Source organism: Perognathus longimembris, chromosome 23, assembly GCF_023159225.1.
Source record: "Perognathus longimembris pacificus isolate PPM17 chromosome 23, ASM2315922v1, whole genome shotgun sequence".
NCBI lineage: Eukaryota > Metazoa > Chordata > Mammalia > Rodentia > Heteromyidae > Perognathus > Perognathus longimembris.
The window spans coordinates 7,496,551-7,513,806 of record NC_063183.1 but is presented as its reverse complement, the minus strand read 5'-3'; the positions used below and the strand labels follow the sequence as shown (position 1 = coordinate 7,513,806).

The 17,256-nt window shown below is 48.1% G+C and overlaps 1 protein-coding gene across 2 annotated transcripts in view; it reads left to right on the top strand.

The window, feature by feature from the left end:
• The window catches only part of LOC125340857 (acyl-coenzyme A synthetase ACSM1, mitochondrial-like), a 26,440-nt gene extending 18,088 nt beyond the window's left edge, over positions 1 to 8,352 (top strand). Inside the window, exons 9-14 of one of the 2 annotated variants that reach the window (XM_048332732.1) lie at positions 1,269 to 1,349; positions 2,021 to 2,122; positions 4,234 to 4,361; positions 5,662 to 5,761; positions 7,025 to 7,144; positions 8,026 to 8,352. In XM_048332732.1, the coding sequence (XP_048188689.1) occupies positions 1,269 to 1,349; positions 2,021 to 2,122; positions 4,234 to 4,361; positions 5,662 to 5,761; positions 7,025 to 7,144; positions 8,026 to 8,112 (618 nt within the window). In that variant the 3' untranslated portion in view covers positions 8,113 to 8,352. Of the gene's footprint in view, positions 1 to 1,268; positions 1,350 to 2,020; positions 2,123 to 4,233; positions 4,362 to 5,661; positions 5,790 to 5,825; positions 6,031 to 7,024; positions 7,145 to 8,025 lie in introns of those variants that run through there. The other variant, XM_048332733.1, reaches the window with a different exon arrangement.
• The last annotated feature ends 8,904 nt before the right edge of the window (positions 8,353 to 17,256 follow it).

Below are 17,256 nucleotides of genomic sequence, written 5' to 3'. Positions count from 1 at the left end.
TTATGACAACAAGTGGTGCTTTCTTCCTGTTCACTCATTCTTGCAGTAGTGTCTGCAGGAAAAAGGAAAAAGCTTCTTCTCCCAGGAACTCAGCCCTAGGTCCAAGTCTTTGTTCTGTCCATCATAGACTTCAGGATCCTTGTTCTAACCACTCAACCTTGGTGACTTTTAGTGTTCCCATCTCTGAAGTGAAGAGGATGAGGTCAGTCTTGCATGACTGTGATGTCAGTGGGGTATGTCAATCATTGTCCAGCCAACAGCACCCATGCACAGTAAAGTTACCGTGGTTTCTAATGCTTTGGGTAGATATGGTGCTAGATGCTGGTAGGGAAGATGGGGACGGGACAATTCCTATTCTTAATTCTTGTCATACACAGAAGGAAACACAAGCAAAAGATAAATACACTGCTCAACTGGCTATAAGAGAAGTACTATACAGGGAAACTACTGAAGGAGAATGTTCAAATGACTTGTCAGGGTCTAGTAATGCTAGCTACTCAAAGGCTGAGATCCAAGAATCACAGTTCAAAATAAGCCTGGACACAGAAAAGTCTGTGAGACTTTTAGCCCCAGTTAATCAGCAAAATGTTGGAAGTAGAGCTGTGGCTCAAGTTGATAGAGTGCCAACCTTGAGCAGAAAAAAGCCAAGCAAGAGCACTGAGTTCAAGACACACACACACACACACACACACACACACACACACGAAAAAAGAGAAGAGAAAGAGAGTTCCCACACACTCACAACACCAGAGAAATGTTGCTATGATCCCCTCCTCTGCAGAGTTGGAGATCAGCTAGCATTGGCACTCGGAATGGGTGTGTAGTCTCCTGTGTGCTATAGAAAGCACCATGATGAGATGACTGTAAAGGCGGGTTCAAGTTCATGGGGAAGACACAAGGGAAGGAACTTTGAGAGCCATGCAGACAATTACAGCCCAGCCTTGAGAAAGCATTGAGACAGGATTCCCATCACCATTCAGTAGTTCAGTGATTTCCTCTTCTTCCTCTGGCCTGTGTGGACACAGCATACCCTTCATGAGGCATCGTGATGAGTCCCTCCTTCCTTCGCCTTCATCAACGTGACACTGCCTGTCCTGATCAGTACCCAACCCAGTCCAGCTTAGAGTGGGATCAGTGTCCTGAGTCTTCTTTATTCAGCAATCACTGTCATCTGTTCCTTGCAAGGTGGGGGCGGGTTCTGCTTCTCACTATGTTGTGATCAGTCTAGAATCTTTGGCTAACCCCAGTCCTCTTTGCTTTGTGCCCAGGGCATCAGCTGTGGAGTTTCCCGAGGAATGAAGATCAAGCTGGGCTCCATGGGGAAGGCCATCATACCCTTTGACATCCAGGTCTGTTCCTGAAGGCCTTGGCCGGTAGCCATTAGGGCTCAGCTGGGCTGGGACCCTTACATGACATGAGGTAGCAGCTGAATCAGCCACACTTGGCTTCTTCAGTTTCCCTTCCTCTCCTCTCCCTATTCTTCCTTCACTTTTTCTGGAAGCTTTGAGTGAGAGCTGCACTATTGTGGATACAAACACAGCTCAATGGCTGGTAGAGACATCATCAGAGTATGGAGAGGAAGGGGCACTGGCAATTTTCTGTACAAAGCAGTGCTTTTTCATTTCTTTTTGTCAGTCATGGGGCATGAACTCATGGCCTGGACCCTGTCCCTGAGGTCTTTTGCTCAAGGCTAGCACTCTACCACTTTCAGCCACAGAGCCACTTCCATTTTTCTGGTGGTTAATTGGAGCTTAGAGTCTCACAGAATTTCTTGCCCAGGGTTGGCTTTGAACTACAATCCTTAGATCTCATGCCTCCTGAGTCTCTAGGAAAGCCTTTGCTTTTCTTGGTCAATGTTTTCCGGTTTGAAGCATAGTTTCATTCTATATTCCAACCCAATTCCTCTACCATTGTCCTCATGTGTCCCCATTGATGTCTCGTGAATAAACCAGGCAATCCTCCAGTGGCACAGAAGGGGCGGGGGCTGGGAGAATTCCTTCACCCCAGCTTCTCTCTCCAGATCATCGATGAGAAGGGCAACATCCTGCCTCCCAACACCGAAGGATACATTGGCATCAGAATAAAGCCTGTCAAGCCCATGGGCATCTTTATAGGCTATGAGGTAAGAGTGCCCTGTCCACTGCCATCCTAGCCGCAGGGATTCCTGCGAGCAGCTGTGAGCCCTGAGACTTCCTGAGGTCCTTTCTGCTCAGCCGAACATACTGCAGGGTCTTTTAGTCACACCCAAGTTTCCAGTATCTGCCAGCAGCTACAGGCTTTGGTTGGGTTCATAGAATCATATGCATATATATATATATATATATATATATATATATATATATATATATATATCCATAGCACCAGGTGTGGATGAATTACTTCTCCTGAGCCTCAAGGAAGCTCCATCATCCATTCCCTGCAGTGGGTGGGAGGGAACTGTAGATTGAAAGTGTTATGTGTCTTTCCTTGGTCCAACAATGGCAGGTCTAGGGTCCAAATCTATGATTAAATCCCAAAAGAGCAATCCAGGAACTGCAGCAGAGGTTGGCTGGACTAGAGGAAAACCTACTGAAATTCTTGCTCAAGGAAACCCAAACCATTCCAAATTCGTAGTGGCTGCAGAGGGGAAAGTCTTGTCTAAAATTGGCCATTTGAGGTGCCCAGACTCTGAAACTGGCCTCGATTCCATCTCCCTTCCCAAAGACGCTGTCCTAGAATGTCTCCAGCGATCACCACTGCCATCCCCCACTCCAGTATGATCCTTGGGTTGTACCAATGTCCATTTTCAGATTAAAACATTACACGGTATCACACATGCAAAATATTTTCCTAAAGGGAAAGAAAAAAGGAGCACTTAATATCTCTGTATTTTTTTTTCTTAAAACCCTATGCAAATCTAGACTTTTCTTAGAATGAAAGGCTTAGTTTCAAAAAAGAAAAAGAAACAGGTTTTTGGTGAGGCTCACTGGAGATAGTACCTGAGGAAAAAATTTGTTCCAGGTGCTAACTGATCCTTTTCACCTGGTCCTGAACTGTGTGACTGCTGAGCGCAGAGCTGTTAATAAAAACAAACAAGGCTCCTAGCTACCATGGGAAATGAATTATTATCATAAATGTCACTAAAGTTGACTTATTATCCGTCACTAATCGGTCAGTGGCATACAATGAATGCTTGTGTGTAATAAAAGAAGACCTAAAGAGATTACAAAATTTATCCAGGTCCTGAGGTTGTAGTTCATTCTCTCTCAACTCACTGCCTTCAAAAAAAAAATTTTTTTTGCCAGTCCTGGGCCTTGGACTCGGGGCCTGAGCACTGTCCTGGCTTCTTTTTGCTCAAGGCTAGCACTCTGCCACTTGAGCCACAGGGCTACTTCTGGACTTTTTCTGTATATGTGGTGCTGGAGAATCGAACCCAGGGCTTCATGTATACGAGGCAAACACTCTTGCCCCTAGGCCATATCCCCAGCCCTCAAAAAAAAATTTTAAGGCAGAGGTTAATTCTTGCTAGGCACCAGTAGCTCATGCCTGTAATCCTAGCTACTCAGGAGGCTGAGATCTGAGAATCATGGGTTCAAAGCCCAGCCTAGACAGAAAAGTCTATGAGACTCTTATCTCCAATTAACCACCAAAAAGCCAAAAGTAGAGTTGTGGCTCAAATGGTAGAGTGCTAATGTTGAAATGGAGAGAGAGAGAGAGAGAGAGAGAGAAGCTCAGCAACAGCACCCAAACTCTGAGTTCAAATGCCAGGACCAGTATACAAAAAAAGACTCTTAAAAACATATGAAAACAAACACAGGGTCATATGCATATATACACAAACACATTGACTAGAGTATGCTCTATGCAGAAGGAGACTGCAATGGTGTAACACCTTCAGACAACTGACAGCTTCACCAAGTGCCAGGAGGCTGACGCATGAGTTGTCGGGAGTGGGGAGTTCAAGGAGAGGGGTGCAGAGGAGTTGAGAGAGGAATGGAGGAGGGAGTGGACAAATGCAGGCATCATATTCAAAATGCACGCGTGGAAATGGAAGTGGGTCACTTGAGGGGAGGAGTGGGGTGAAGAGAGATGGGGGAGAATGACGGAAGGGGAGATCAGGATCACAATGCATTGTATTCACAAGCTGATAGGTTGAATGGAAACCCCTTTGTGCAGCTACTTAAAGATTATTAATATATAAAACTACTTAAAGATAGATGTGTGAGTGAGAGAGAGATCCTGTTCTCTTTGCAGAATAACCCAGAGAAGAATGCAGAAGTGCAATGTGGGGACTTTTATAACAGTGGGGACAGAGCAAAGATGGATTCCGAGGGCTACATCTGGTTCCTAGGTCGGGGAGACGATGTCATCAATGCATCTGGGTAGGTGCGAGGTGCGGCTCACTCTGCCCTGTCTTCACACCCTGACATCTGATAGCCTGACCTGCCTCTGTGCCTTAGTGATCCGACCTCAGCCTGACTCTGAGCCATCATCTCTGCACTTCCTGGTTCCCTTGGTATCTGGCCATGTCCCCTCCCCCTGTCCAACAGAATCAACTGAACTGAAGTTCCAGAGGCTCTGGACATAATCAGAAGGACTAGGAGAGGAGACTGTTTAGTTGGGGAAATTTCCAGTGTGCTTGTGTTCCAGGAGAAACACAATGGCTGTAATAAGCGTAGCTCACCTTGCTGGCTGCCAGTGGCCCGTCATCCTAGCTACTCGGGAGGCTGAGATCTGAGGATCACAGTTCCAAGTTAGCCTGGGAAGGAAAGTCTGTGAGACGATTATCTCCAATGAACCACTAAAAAGCCTGAAGTAGAACTGTGGCTTGAGTGGGAGAGCACTAGCCTTGAGAAAGAGAGTCTCAAGGACAGTGTCCAAGGCCCTGAGTTCAAGCCCCAGGACTGGCACAAAAAGAAAAAAAAATAGCTCACCTTTAAGGGGTTTTTATGGTGTGAAAACCCTCTGCTAGAGGCTTTGATCAATCACCTCTTGAGGTGATTGCTGTGAGACGCTATATTTAAATACAGAACACATTATTGTCTATCCTGCTTTGAAACAGAACAGGATCCATTCCTAGCTCATCAATTTCTACAATATGCTGTTACTATTTGCACTGGAAATTCACAGAGTAGATCCAGAGAGCTCTTTCTATATGTTAGGACTCTGCATAGCCTACCTCTCCCTGCTCTATGAGAGGATGAACTATGTTCATTTGTCTGACCACAGTAGAATTTCACTATGTATATGTAAAACATTTCATTGCACACTTAAAATATAGATGCCAGCCAGGCACTGGTGGCTTATGCCTGTAATCCTAGTTAGGAGGCTGAGATCAGAGGATCATGGTTACAAGTCCACCTAGGGCAGAGAAGTCTAAGTTAAAGAGACCCTATCTCCAAATAGCCACTAAAAAGCTGGACTGGGGCCTGGCTCAAGTGGTAGAACACCAGCTGTGAGCTAGACAAGCAAGCTCAAGGCCCTGAGCTCAAACCCCAATACTGCCAAATATGTATACACGACACACCTCCTCACACCAGGGGAAACCTAAGCGTTTTCTGGCACAGAATGCCCACACTTTTGCATTTTGAGCCCCAGACACCCCATCCTCTGTGTCAAGCAGAGTTGAAGACTTGGTGCCCCCCAGCCCCACCATCAGCCCTAGATCCCCTGCCTCTCCAGGTACCGCATTGGACCGTCGGAGGTGGAGAATGCCCTGGCTGAGCACCCGGCAGTGGCAGAGTCTGCGGTGGTGAGCAGCCCGGACCCGAGGCGAGGGGAGGTGAGAAGAACCTGGACTGACCTGGGCTTGCAGGCGCTCCGGGCCCCTCCTTGCATCCTCTGGCCCTGGTGCAAGGAAGGCAGGGTGCATTTACAAGATAGGGCCACCAGGGGCGCTGTGTCCTCATCTGCGGGTCTGAAGGTGATGACCTTGACCTTGAATGGTGATAAGGATGGCTGGTGTTCAGGAAGGGCTCGCCAAGTACCCAACTGCTCAATGCTCAAAGCCCAATAACTCTAATTTCCTTTATGCTTAAAATAAGGGAAATAGAGGCTAAGCATCAGCTAGCACAGAACATAGGAGAACTAAGCACTGAGTCTTCACAGCTTGCATCCACTGATTCTACAAGTAGCATACCTTCTGTGTGTGAGGACTTGTGCGAGAAAAGGGTGGATATATGTAACATAATATAATATAGTTATATATTATTATGTTGTATATAATATAATTCGTATATTGTGTATGGTTCTATATAATTTGATATCATAGCACATGTAGCATAAATATTTATTATATAATTCATAATATATAAATATGTGATATATATAATCAATATATACATAAATTTATATATAAATATATTAATGTTACTGTATAATTAATATATTATATGTTTTATACAATTATTGTGTTTATATATCATAAATATTTATTTATATTATAGATGATATAATACCAAAGTGATTATTACAATAGTGACAGCAGTAGTAACACATTTCAGCAGCTTGGGTATTTAGTACACCTTTGGGATTTGAGGTTTGGGGGTTGGGGGGAGTTGGGTTTTGTCATTTTTTGTGCTAATCCTGGGGCTTGAATTCAGAGCCTGGGCACTGTCCCTGAGCTTTTTTGCTCAAGGCTAGTGCTCTACCACTTGAGCCACAGCTCTACTTATGGCTTTTTGGTGGTTACTTGGAGATAGGAGTCTCCCAGACTTTCCTTCCCAGGCTGGCTTTGAACCCTGATTCTCAGATCTCAACCTCCTGGGTAGCTGGGGTTGCACCCAGCTTCTGATACGTTTTACATGAAATGTGAACTTTATTGTCCTCATTTCTCTAAAGAGGAAATGGAGGCTAGGAGACGTCAAGAGGTTTTCCAAGTCATAGATTGGAAATAAGAAGTTAAAGGATTTGACCATGATCCTCTCCTACCCAGAAGACCTCCTGCCTTTGACTATTATAGGCTTAAGCCCACATTCACATTCACTTCTGAAGATGTGGATCTAATGGCTTGGCCCACACCTGAGGCTCTGGTCCCATTGTACAGGTGGTGAAGGCTTTTGTGGTCCTGACTCCCACGTACCAGTCCCATGACCAGGATCAGCTCACCAAGGAACTCCAGCAGCATGTGAAGTTGGTGACCGCACCCTACAAGTACCCGAGGAAGGTGAGGAAGGGTGGGGGACGCAGAGAGGATCCGATCCACCAAGCACTTCCAGGAGCTGGGGCTGCTCACTGGGAACAGAGAAGCTTCATCAGCCAACCTCTTTTCCTCTGCAAAACAAGCAGTTTGGCTTAAGGATAGATTCGATAGAGCACATCTCATTAACCCTGAGTACATTATGAAACTGCTTAGCAAAGTTACTCAATAATCACTGAACATGCCAAGTGAACAGTTACTCAATACTCACCACACCTGCTGGGTCCCACATTCAGTGTTCTACATGCATTATTATTTATGTAATCCTGGCCACAAACTGACCTAGAATGAGCACCCTATGTGACAGAGGCCGTAGTGAGGCTGAGAGACACATTGTGAACTGCCTGAGTGTGCAGACATCAGACCCAGAGCTGGAACTCCCAGGCCTGTGGGAGAGATCAGGGCAGTCAGGAGAGGGGACCTAACACAGCACCCACACAGAGTGAAAGCTGATGACAAGGACGGACACTGGCTCATGCTGCATGCCTGCTGTGGCTCTTCTGGGCCCATTGTTCCACTTTCCCTCATCCTGGAGCCAAGACAAAGGAGTAGCTAGCTACCCGCTAGACGCCTGCCAGGTGCTCTAAGCAATGGAGCGTGGGCCTATGAGCATCCAGTCTCCTCTGCCTGGAAAGAACACACTTCCTTTCCACTCACATGTCATTGGTCCAAGTGAGTCACATGACCATGGCCTACTTCAGGGATCAGAGGAAGTCCTGCAAATACCCCATGGAGCCCATTAAGGTTACCACAGGCTCTCAGCCTGTTCTGTGGGTCGTGTGGGGAGGCAAAGTGGGGCTCAGAGTGGATTTTCTTAGGCAAGATGGATTTACTTTCTCCTAAATCAGGTGGAGTTTGTTGCAGAGCTGCCCAAAACTATCACTGGGAAAATTAGACGAAGTGAACTCAGAAGGAAGGAGTTTGGCCTGAAGTAGTCAAGAATAAACCCAGCACATTTGTCCTGGGACCTGAATCTAATCCATGGCTGCCTCCGTTTCCTCACGGTGGGGTGAGGGTGAGGATGGGGCTTTGACAAGAGTTGGTGGTCCCCCAAAATGTTGTTCCTTTCCATTGAGTCCCTCCCTATCTTAGATATTCTAGATTCTTTCACTTGGCCCTGGTGAGCTCTTGGGTTGGGATGTGCAGATAAATAAAAGACAGGCCACAGTGCCAGAGCAGCCTGTGTTGTATGTCCATCTCTGAATTCATTTTTGCTAAGTGCCTTCCCTCCATAATAATCCCAAATCTCAATCTGAGCTATGCCCAGACCAGATTCTCACCCTTGGCTCCTGGGGAGGGGAGGAGCCCCAAGCATCCATTCAAGACCTGACACAGAGCAGCTGATGGGCAATCCGTATGGCATTACCACCTGCCTCTGCCAGTCTCTGCCTACATCCTATAGAAGGCCTAGGCTACAGGCAATGCTCAGGGCCATCAGCTCTGATTTAGTAACATGTGGATGTCAGACAGTTCATCCCTCCACCCTGCAATGGCCCTCTGCCTTTGTGTCTCTTCCTATGATGCCTCTGATCCAGTGGCTGCGGCTGTTGTCCTCCAGGCTCAGCTCAGCATGGCATCAAGGCCCCAGCCTCTGTGGATCCAGAACTCCTGCCAGTCTCTTCTAGGCCCATTCAGGAAACTAAGTGAGAACCAAACCCCACTCTTTCCTCTACAGGCATCCTGACACTAGTTTCTCCCCAAGGCCCCAGGAGCTCTGTCCATCTTCCTGTTCAAGCAATTCCACTCACTCACTCTTCTGGAGCTCTCAGGACTTCTCCTCCAGAACTCACCCCCCCCCCCGCAGGAACCCAGAGCCCTCCCCATCTTCCGGCCCAGGCTCCTGGGAATGGTCCCCTGCCTGGAAGATCTCTTCCTTCAAGGGGGCTAGAGAGGGAAAGAAAAGTATCTCCTTCCATTCCCACCTCTGGAAGAGCATCCTGAGACTCCCCTCAACATCTGCATCATTCCGGGGTGCACACCTGTATGTACTCACAGACACCTCAAATCCTGAAGGAATGCTCACAGAACCAGCCACCCCAGTGCAAAGGTTTGTAAATTTTTTGCCTCTCCTATTTCTTTGAACTCACAGTCATCAATTCTGCTTTTTTTTTAATCTATGACTTATGATAGAATGTTTTTCAGTAGTATTACTCACCATAAATTGCTTAATGACAAAAGTGATAGAATTACCAGGCACCAAGTGATAGAATTACCAGCTCACACCTGGAATCCTAGCTACTTAAGAGGCTAAGATCTCAGGATCACAGTTCAAAGCCAGCCTGGGGACGGAAAGTCCATAAGACTCATTTCCAATTAACCACACAAAAGTTGGAAACAGAGCTGTGGCTCAAGTGGTAGAGGGCCAGCCTTGAGAGACAAAGCTCAGTGACAATGCCTGGGCCCGAGTTCAAGACCCAGGACTGTTATACCACCAATTTGTGATTTTAATACCAGCTCCTGGCTTGCATCCTTTAGTGGGAGCCATTGTATAGTGTGCAATTATATCTGAAAGATGTTGTTCTCTTTGTAAGTATAATTTTCCTTACTTAATAGTAATAGCCAGGATTAGAACAATTCAGGAAATCACAAGGGAAACACCTTCAGGTTGGTGACAGATTTTTCACCCCTTTGACCCTGGCCTCTGGTCATTAGTGGCTGATGGAATGTGTTTGTTGGTTTCTTGACTTTTAGCAACAAAGGCTGCTCCTGAAAAAAAATCTGTCCACCAGCCCTGAGATACACCCCCTGAATACATTCTTTGGGAAATTTATACAAGGAGGTTTATACAAGGAAGTTGACTATTTTTCCAAAGCAGAAGAGGTTAACATACAGAAGTGAAAAAATAATTTTTTTTAAAATCTCATTTAGCAGTCAGATTTTTTTACCTTATTCTCTGTATTTTTCATATTGAATGTCTCAGTATATACTTGTGGGCTTTTATTCTTCCCATGAGTTTTACCTGAGATTTAACACCCATCAGAAATTTTGAGTGATATCAAATACAGTTTTCAAATGCTTTGTCTCATTTCCTCTCACAGGATCCCATAGGTATGTTTTATTATTAAATACATCAGTCAGGTAAAGAGTGAATTTCTTTTTGGACAATGTTACCCGTTTCCTCTCTCTCTCCCAGTTTTTCTCTCCTCATCACTGACCACAAGGTATATAGTTCATTTTCAACAGGGTCTAGTGAGTATCACTGCTGCATTTGTGTACTTTTTGTTCTTCATTTCTTTGCCTCCCCTTTTACCCACCCCATAATCTGAAGACAGATAAATGACAAAAAGAAATAAAAATTCTTGTTTCCATTTTCGGGAGTTTAATTCCACACGTATTTTATATGATGAGAGACACAGAGGCAATAGTGCTCTGTGTTCCTCCCCTAATGTCCTCCTTTGGCTTCACTGTGTAGGCCTAAGGTGTGTTTTCACTTGACAGTTTCTCTAAAGCCCATCAGAGTTCTCCCACCCTTTATGTTTTTAGGTTCTGTTTCAGTAATTTGACTTTCCAAGACTTTGCAGCTTCCCCTGGGTCAAATGGGTATTTGTAGCACTCTGGTGCATCTTTTTTCTTTCAGATCAGTTACTGTCACCTATAATCACCTATAATCATTTCTAAGGGGTTTTGCTAGGGAAAATTTCAGTGGATGGATAAGTCTGTTTTGTCTAATTTTCCTTAGGTATTTGTGTTCACAGATGGCATTTGTCAATAATGTCACTTTGAGGATGTATTCCTTGACTATTTTATTCTCTTTCCCTTATCATCTCATTTAGTTCCTGTAGTATCGCTGTCACAGGAAATCTGTTCCCTCGGACAGTCCCCCCATGCCTTAGCATGTCCGTGCTCAACAGTGCCTTCTCCCTGGAGGGGATGGAGATGGGATCTCCTACCAATTACACAAGGTTTTCCCTGGACAAGGACCTCTGCAGAACCTCCCACGATGGGGGGGGGGGGGGCACGCACACTTCCCAGCAGTGCGGGTCCCACGGGCTGTGGGATTTCTAATCCCCACTTTGTAGTCTGTGTGTGGCTGAAATCCAGGTCTTATGAGGGAAGCAAACTTCTTTTTTGTGAAGTATTGTTTTATGAGAGAAAAATGCGGTTCCAGTAGATGATTCTGGAATCATGGAAGACTTTAAATGACAATTGAGTAAAAGTATCTCTGGAATTCCATGGTCCTGATGATAAAAACAGGTACAGAAAGATGTCTTTCCATATGAAATCATGCCAAGATCCTGTTGTTTTAGAGTGGTCTTTATGCATTCTTTTTTTTTTTTCCAGTAAGTTACCTGGTATGGACATGGTCATCCGGGAACAAGTGACTTTTTTTTATTTTTATTTTTTTGGTACCAGTCCATGGGCTTGAACTCAGGGCCTGGACTCTGTCCCTTAGGTTTTTTTTTATTTAATTTATTTATTAATTGAACACAACTTTTTTTGACAAGGTGTTGTGCAAAAAGGGTACCGTTACATAGTACGGCAGTGTGTACATTTCTTGTGATATCTTATGCCCTGTTTTTCTTTCCCTTCTCTAAGTCAGGTAGACATATATACAATATACAATGTATCAAGAACATATACAGTAGCCACGTGGCCACGCCCAAGAAAATTCACTTAGGGCTTTAAATGTAATGTCGATATTAGACCATATGTCGACAGTAGTCTTATATGAACATACATACATAGCTTTTGAGCTATTATAGTATTCCACTGAGAGGTCGATTTTTGACCTTTATACGTTGAGTAGTTGTTTGGTTTTAGTTACATACTGTTGGGTCGCTGCCCCAATCCTGTGGGAAATACCATTTGACAAGCAGTTTTTGGTTTCACAGACCTGGTCTCTACTGTCTCTCCGTCTCCCTTTGTTAACAGTCATATATCAGGGAGATCATGCCCCTTAGTTTTCTGTGTTCTAGGCTTGTCTTGCTCAACATTATTTGTTCGAGTTCTGACCATTTCCCTGCGAATAACAATATTTCACCATTCCTAATCGCTATGTAGTATTCCATTGTGTATAGGTACCATATTTTTTGGATCCATTCATCTGTGGAGGGGCATCTGGGTTGTTTCCATATTTTGGCTATTGTGAATTGTGCCGCGATAAACATGGAAGTACAAATGTCTTTTTGATATCTTGGGACTTGCTGTTTAGGATAGATGCCTAGGAGTGGTATGGCTGGGTCATAGGGTAGGTCTATACTGAGCTTTTTGAGAAACCTCCATACTGTTCTCCAAAGTGGTTGTACTAATTTGCACTCCCACCAACAATGGAGAAGGGTTCCTCTTTCCCCTCACCCCTTCCAGCATTTGTTGTTGCCTGAGTTCAGAGTATAGGCCATTCTAACTGGGGTGAGGTGGTATCTCAGGGTTGTTTTTATTTGCATTTCCTTTACTACCAGGGATGTTGAACATTTCCTCATATGTTTCTTTGCCATTTTTATTTCTTCTCTTGCGAAGTCTCTCTTTAGCTCCTTTGCCCATTTCCTAATTGGTTTATTGGGCTTGGAGGGGCTTAGTTTTTTGACTTCTCTGTAGATGACCAATATTAGGCCTTTGTCTGTTGCTGTGCTGGTAAAGATCCTTTCCCATATGGTTGGCTGTCTTTCTGTTTTGGTGGCTATGTCTTTAGGTGTGCAGAAACTTTTTAATTGGAAGCAAACTTCTTGCACCTCCCGGTTTATTATCATCAAGACAGATAGAAAACTACAAAGCCCTTGCTATAACTATCAAAAGTTAAGTGGAACATTTCCTCTCCCCCCAAAAAATATTCGTGAACTGGTTGGTGCTGGTCAATATTTTTTATTGAGGCTTCTTGTTGGAATATCCCCACATCCTTGACCTATGGGCAGGTCTTCAGTGCACCGAGCCTGCCCTCTATGGACCAGGTGCTGCAGGGGGCATTGGATTCTGTGGTGGGAGCGTGGCGACTGCATGGAAAGACTGGCTTACTTCAGGGTCCCCCAAAACACATAACAGCCCCACCTCAAATTCACTCTATGATGGAGGTTCAGATCTTGCCTTTGACCCCATATCAGGTGGGATAACTGCGCCCCAGAGACCGGACACCCACTTCATTAGTCACAGGGCTAATGGGAAATGGGCTAGAAAATCCAACGCAGCCTGCTGTCTCCCAATCCTACAGTCTAGAAGCCTGCTTGAGCCACCAGGGACAGGCACTTACTTCTTCCAGCGCTTAAAAAGCCGTTTCCTGGGCTTGGTGCTCTTGCCCTTCTTGACAGAGCGGGACAGGGGCTCCAGTTCACAGGCCAAGCGGTAGCTAAGACACAGGGGACAAAACTATGAAAACTACCAGCACCCGTGCTCTTCTCCTCCATCTCAGGGCCTTGCCAGAAAGCCAGAGGCCAGGTGGCCAAACACTGGCCCCATGGGCCTCAAGAGTCCAGCCCTGGAGCGTGCCCCCATCCATGCCCCACCACTGGGCCCACCTCACCTCTCAGCCTCGCTGAGCCGGGGCAGGCACTGGAACCAGGCCTGAAAGCGCTCATCAGGCTTGATGTTGACGGCACTGCACGAGGCCTGCAGGCGCTTGATATCAGAAATAATCTGGTATTGCTGAGACAAAGACAGGACAGGGTGGTGAGCGGCCTGAGGAGGGGCTGGCTAGGCAGGGAGCAGCGGCTGGGTCCCCCATTCTCCAGTGCTGTGGCTCCTACTCAGAGCCCTCCATGGTAAGGAGCCGAACCTCCCACGAGCTCCCAGACCCAGCTGAGGCCGGGGGCACTCAGCGACCAGTCCCTCTCCCTCTGCCAATCGTCCCTATGCATTAACGTGGGCACAGAGCAAAGTGGACAGCCCAGCTGCTCCTCCCCACCCGCCAGATACTGAGGGAGGCCTTGGCTCACCTTCCTCAGTTTCTCCACGTTGATGATTCTCCCCTAGAAGACCGAGAGCCAAGGTGGTTAGAAAGCAGCCCTTCCACCATGAGGAGACCTGGCCAGGCACAGGGGAGCTCTGCCTGCACCACCGAGGGAGCCTGCCAAGCGGCAGGGAGACGACCACCTGCCCCAGGGCAGGCTTCCCATCCAGGGCAGGGCACAGTGGACAAAGCTTCAGAACCTCTGTGCCTAAGGCCTGAGGACATCCCAGACTGAGTCCTGGTGAAAAGGCCCAGGGGGCGGGGCCTTCCCAGGAGGCGGGGCTTCCCACTCCTGCCCAGAGTCACCATAGGGTGGACCAGCCTCACCTGCTCCTCTGCCATGAGCATGTTCCCAGCCCCCCTGGCAGGTGGACATGCAGTTGGTACACTGGGTGAGGCTCTCGGGAAGGCTGCAGCTCAGGGGTCCCCAGGTCTTGTCCCTTCAAATCCCACGACCCAAGCTCAGAGCCCAGGCTCACTCACACAAATGAAGTCTGGCATCTCCTTGTTCACCTTCTGCAGTTCATCTAAGAAGGTGCCCAGGTAGGGGACAGTGCCCTGGAGGAATCCAGGCGAGATCAGATGAGGGGAGCTGCTCAGACCCTGGGCATTGGGGGGGCTTCTAAGCCTGGCCTGGGGCCCTCAGAGCTGCCTGCTCAGAGCCCTGGAGACCTTTGTCCACCTCTGTCCAGAGAGACCCTCCTGCTCCCTGGCCACAGACTGTCTTCTGCTGACCCTCGGGCTGGCATTTGGGACATCCTGATGGTCGCCCCCCTACCCAGCGCCCTCTGCACAGGCTCTGCAGGCCCTGGCTCTAGGGGCACAGCAGAGGATCAGGGAGGAGCCCCAGGGCTCAGTCTCCAGTCTTTGAAGTCAATTTGGAAAGAGATCAGAAAGGTAGGGGAGTCCCAGCCACCTGTTTCTACAGTCACCACAGCCTTCAGAAAAGCATCTCCCAGTATCTCCTGCTCTTCTCTCTGGCCTCCCTTGAATTTGATCCTAGGCCAGCAATCTTGGAAGAGACCTCCACCAGGACTGTGGATGGATTTGAAGTCTTCTCTCTGAACATCTTGGCTCTGACAGTGCCCTAACACTGGTCCTATAACTCCTAGGTTGGCAGGGAAAACACCCCTGGCACCTGTTATGGGAATTTTACATCAGGTCCATACTCCAGTTTACCATACCTCCATTTGCCAAATGAGAAAACAGAGGGATGATGAATTCTGCAAGACCCTATAGGAGCTCAAGGCCTCCAGCCCCCATCTGGACAGTGACCAGGGCGCTGTCCTTGCATGTTCCACATCTGCTATCGTTCATTTCTCAGTTGAATTACAAATGGAGAAAGGCAGGGCTCCCAGATCCCTGGCAACCCCTCTCCTCCCTGGGATGTCTCCTGGTGGGATCAAGGTCTCATTCACTGCTTCAGCTCTCCAGAGCCCCACTGAGGCAGTGCCCTGGCAGGAAGTGTCACCTGGGGGACCAGTGTCTGCAAGTTCCTTCTGGGCTGAGTCCACAGTGACCATGCGCACACTGTTCATTTCCTGGCCATTCTCACCTTCACATTGCCCCCACCGGCCCCATCTTCCCTTCCTCCCCAGTGCCTGGACTGGAAGGTTCCCCACCACTCCACAGGGGCACTGACGACCCTGCCGGCCTCCCCTTCCTGCTCCCCTACCTTGGGCAGCTGTTCTCTGTGCAGGGAGTGGTTTGGTGTAGGAGAAAACATCTTTGACAGCCTCTGGAATTCCTGGAAGCTGTCCCTGAACAAAGGCAGACAAGGGGACAGGGGCAAGGCTTGTGAGTGACAAGGCACTGCATTTTCTTTCCTAATCAGGACTCCAAGGGCCTGGCCTAGAGCTCTGCCCAGTTGCACTGAGCCCTTGGGTTCCATGGATGTAGAGTGGCCATTTCAATTGGCAAAATGGAGCCCAGTACCTTTGCCACTAGGGGAACTGTGTAGCTTCCAGCCGGACAGATTTCTGTCACTACTGCATGAAATGGTGAAAATCTCCCCAGTGGCTCCATCAGTGTCTCACAGAGCAGGGAGCCAGGCACTGATGCAGCCCCTGCCCTCAGGGTGGTGGCAGGGCTCACTGAGGGCAATCCCGGCCCTTGCACCCCGGGCACTCTTGGGGACAGGGGGCTGCTGCCCACCTGGAGACCTCTTTCCACGTCTTCTTCAGGCGCTGGATGGCTTTGCTCTGCAGAGCAGAGGTGATGGCGTGGAGGGAGGACAAGTTCTTCAGGGTTTCACAGTTCTGGGAATGAGAGCTATGTGAGTTCCGGATAGGGCTCCCCCCATGCCTCCCTTCACCCCAGGATGGAGCTACTCCCTCTGAGATGGATGCTGGGGACATCTAGATCCAGCTGGCCCCAGGCAGGAGCTGAGCAGGATTTAACCTTCCCTGGCAGTGGTGGGGGGGACGGAGTCCTGCCCCAGGCATTCACTGTCCTCCACGGGGAGTGGGGGACCGGGTCACAGGCAGCCAGGGAGCAGGGAGCTGGGGTGTCTGAGTTGCCTGACCACAGTCCCCAGCCTTCCATGGAAGGATTCAGAGGACCTCCCTGACCCAAGCCTGGCACCTACCGTGGCCACTTTGATCCAATGCTCAATCACGCGGGCCCTGTCTGGGGCCTTCATGCTCCGGTCCCCCAGGCAGGTGGTGACCACACAGGATGACACTTTGTTGGACTGGGTGGTGACGGCATGGACGGTGGGTGCAGGGTGCTTCTGATCCTTCTTGTCCTGGATGAATTCCAGGCTCTGGTAAGCTGCCATATTCTTGAAAAATTCCTGAGAAGGATGATTAGTGGCACCAGCTCCTGGCCTGAACACAGCCACCAGGCCCAGGCCAGAGCTAAGCATTATGTACCCGGCTCAGGTGTGGTCTGAGCCTTGAAGAGAGCTATGGGATGCTTATGATATCACTGGGGGTGGGCAGTGACATCATCTAAGACAGGGGAGTCAGAGAAAAGGCCTCCAGTTGGTGCCAGAAAATTCTCATTCCCACACAAGTCAGGGGCCCATCCTCATCTCGAACACACCTCCTGCCTGTGCTCTGACCCCTCACGCACAACTGCTACAACCAGGCTTTGCCCTCAGCCTGAAATGGGCTCAATTTACACCTGGTGCCTGATGAGGGCTGAGGCTGGGCATTTCCTCCTGGCAGAGGAAGCTGAGCCCCGTGCCAGGCTGCACTTC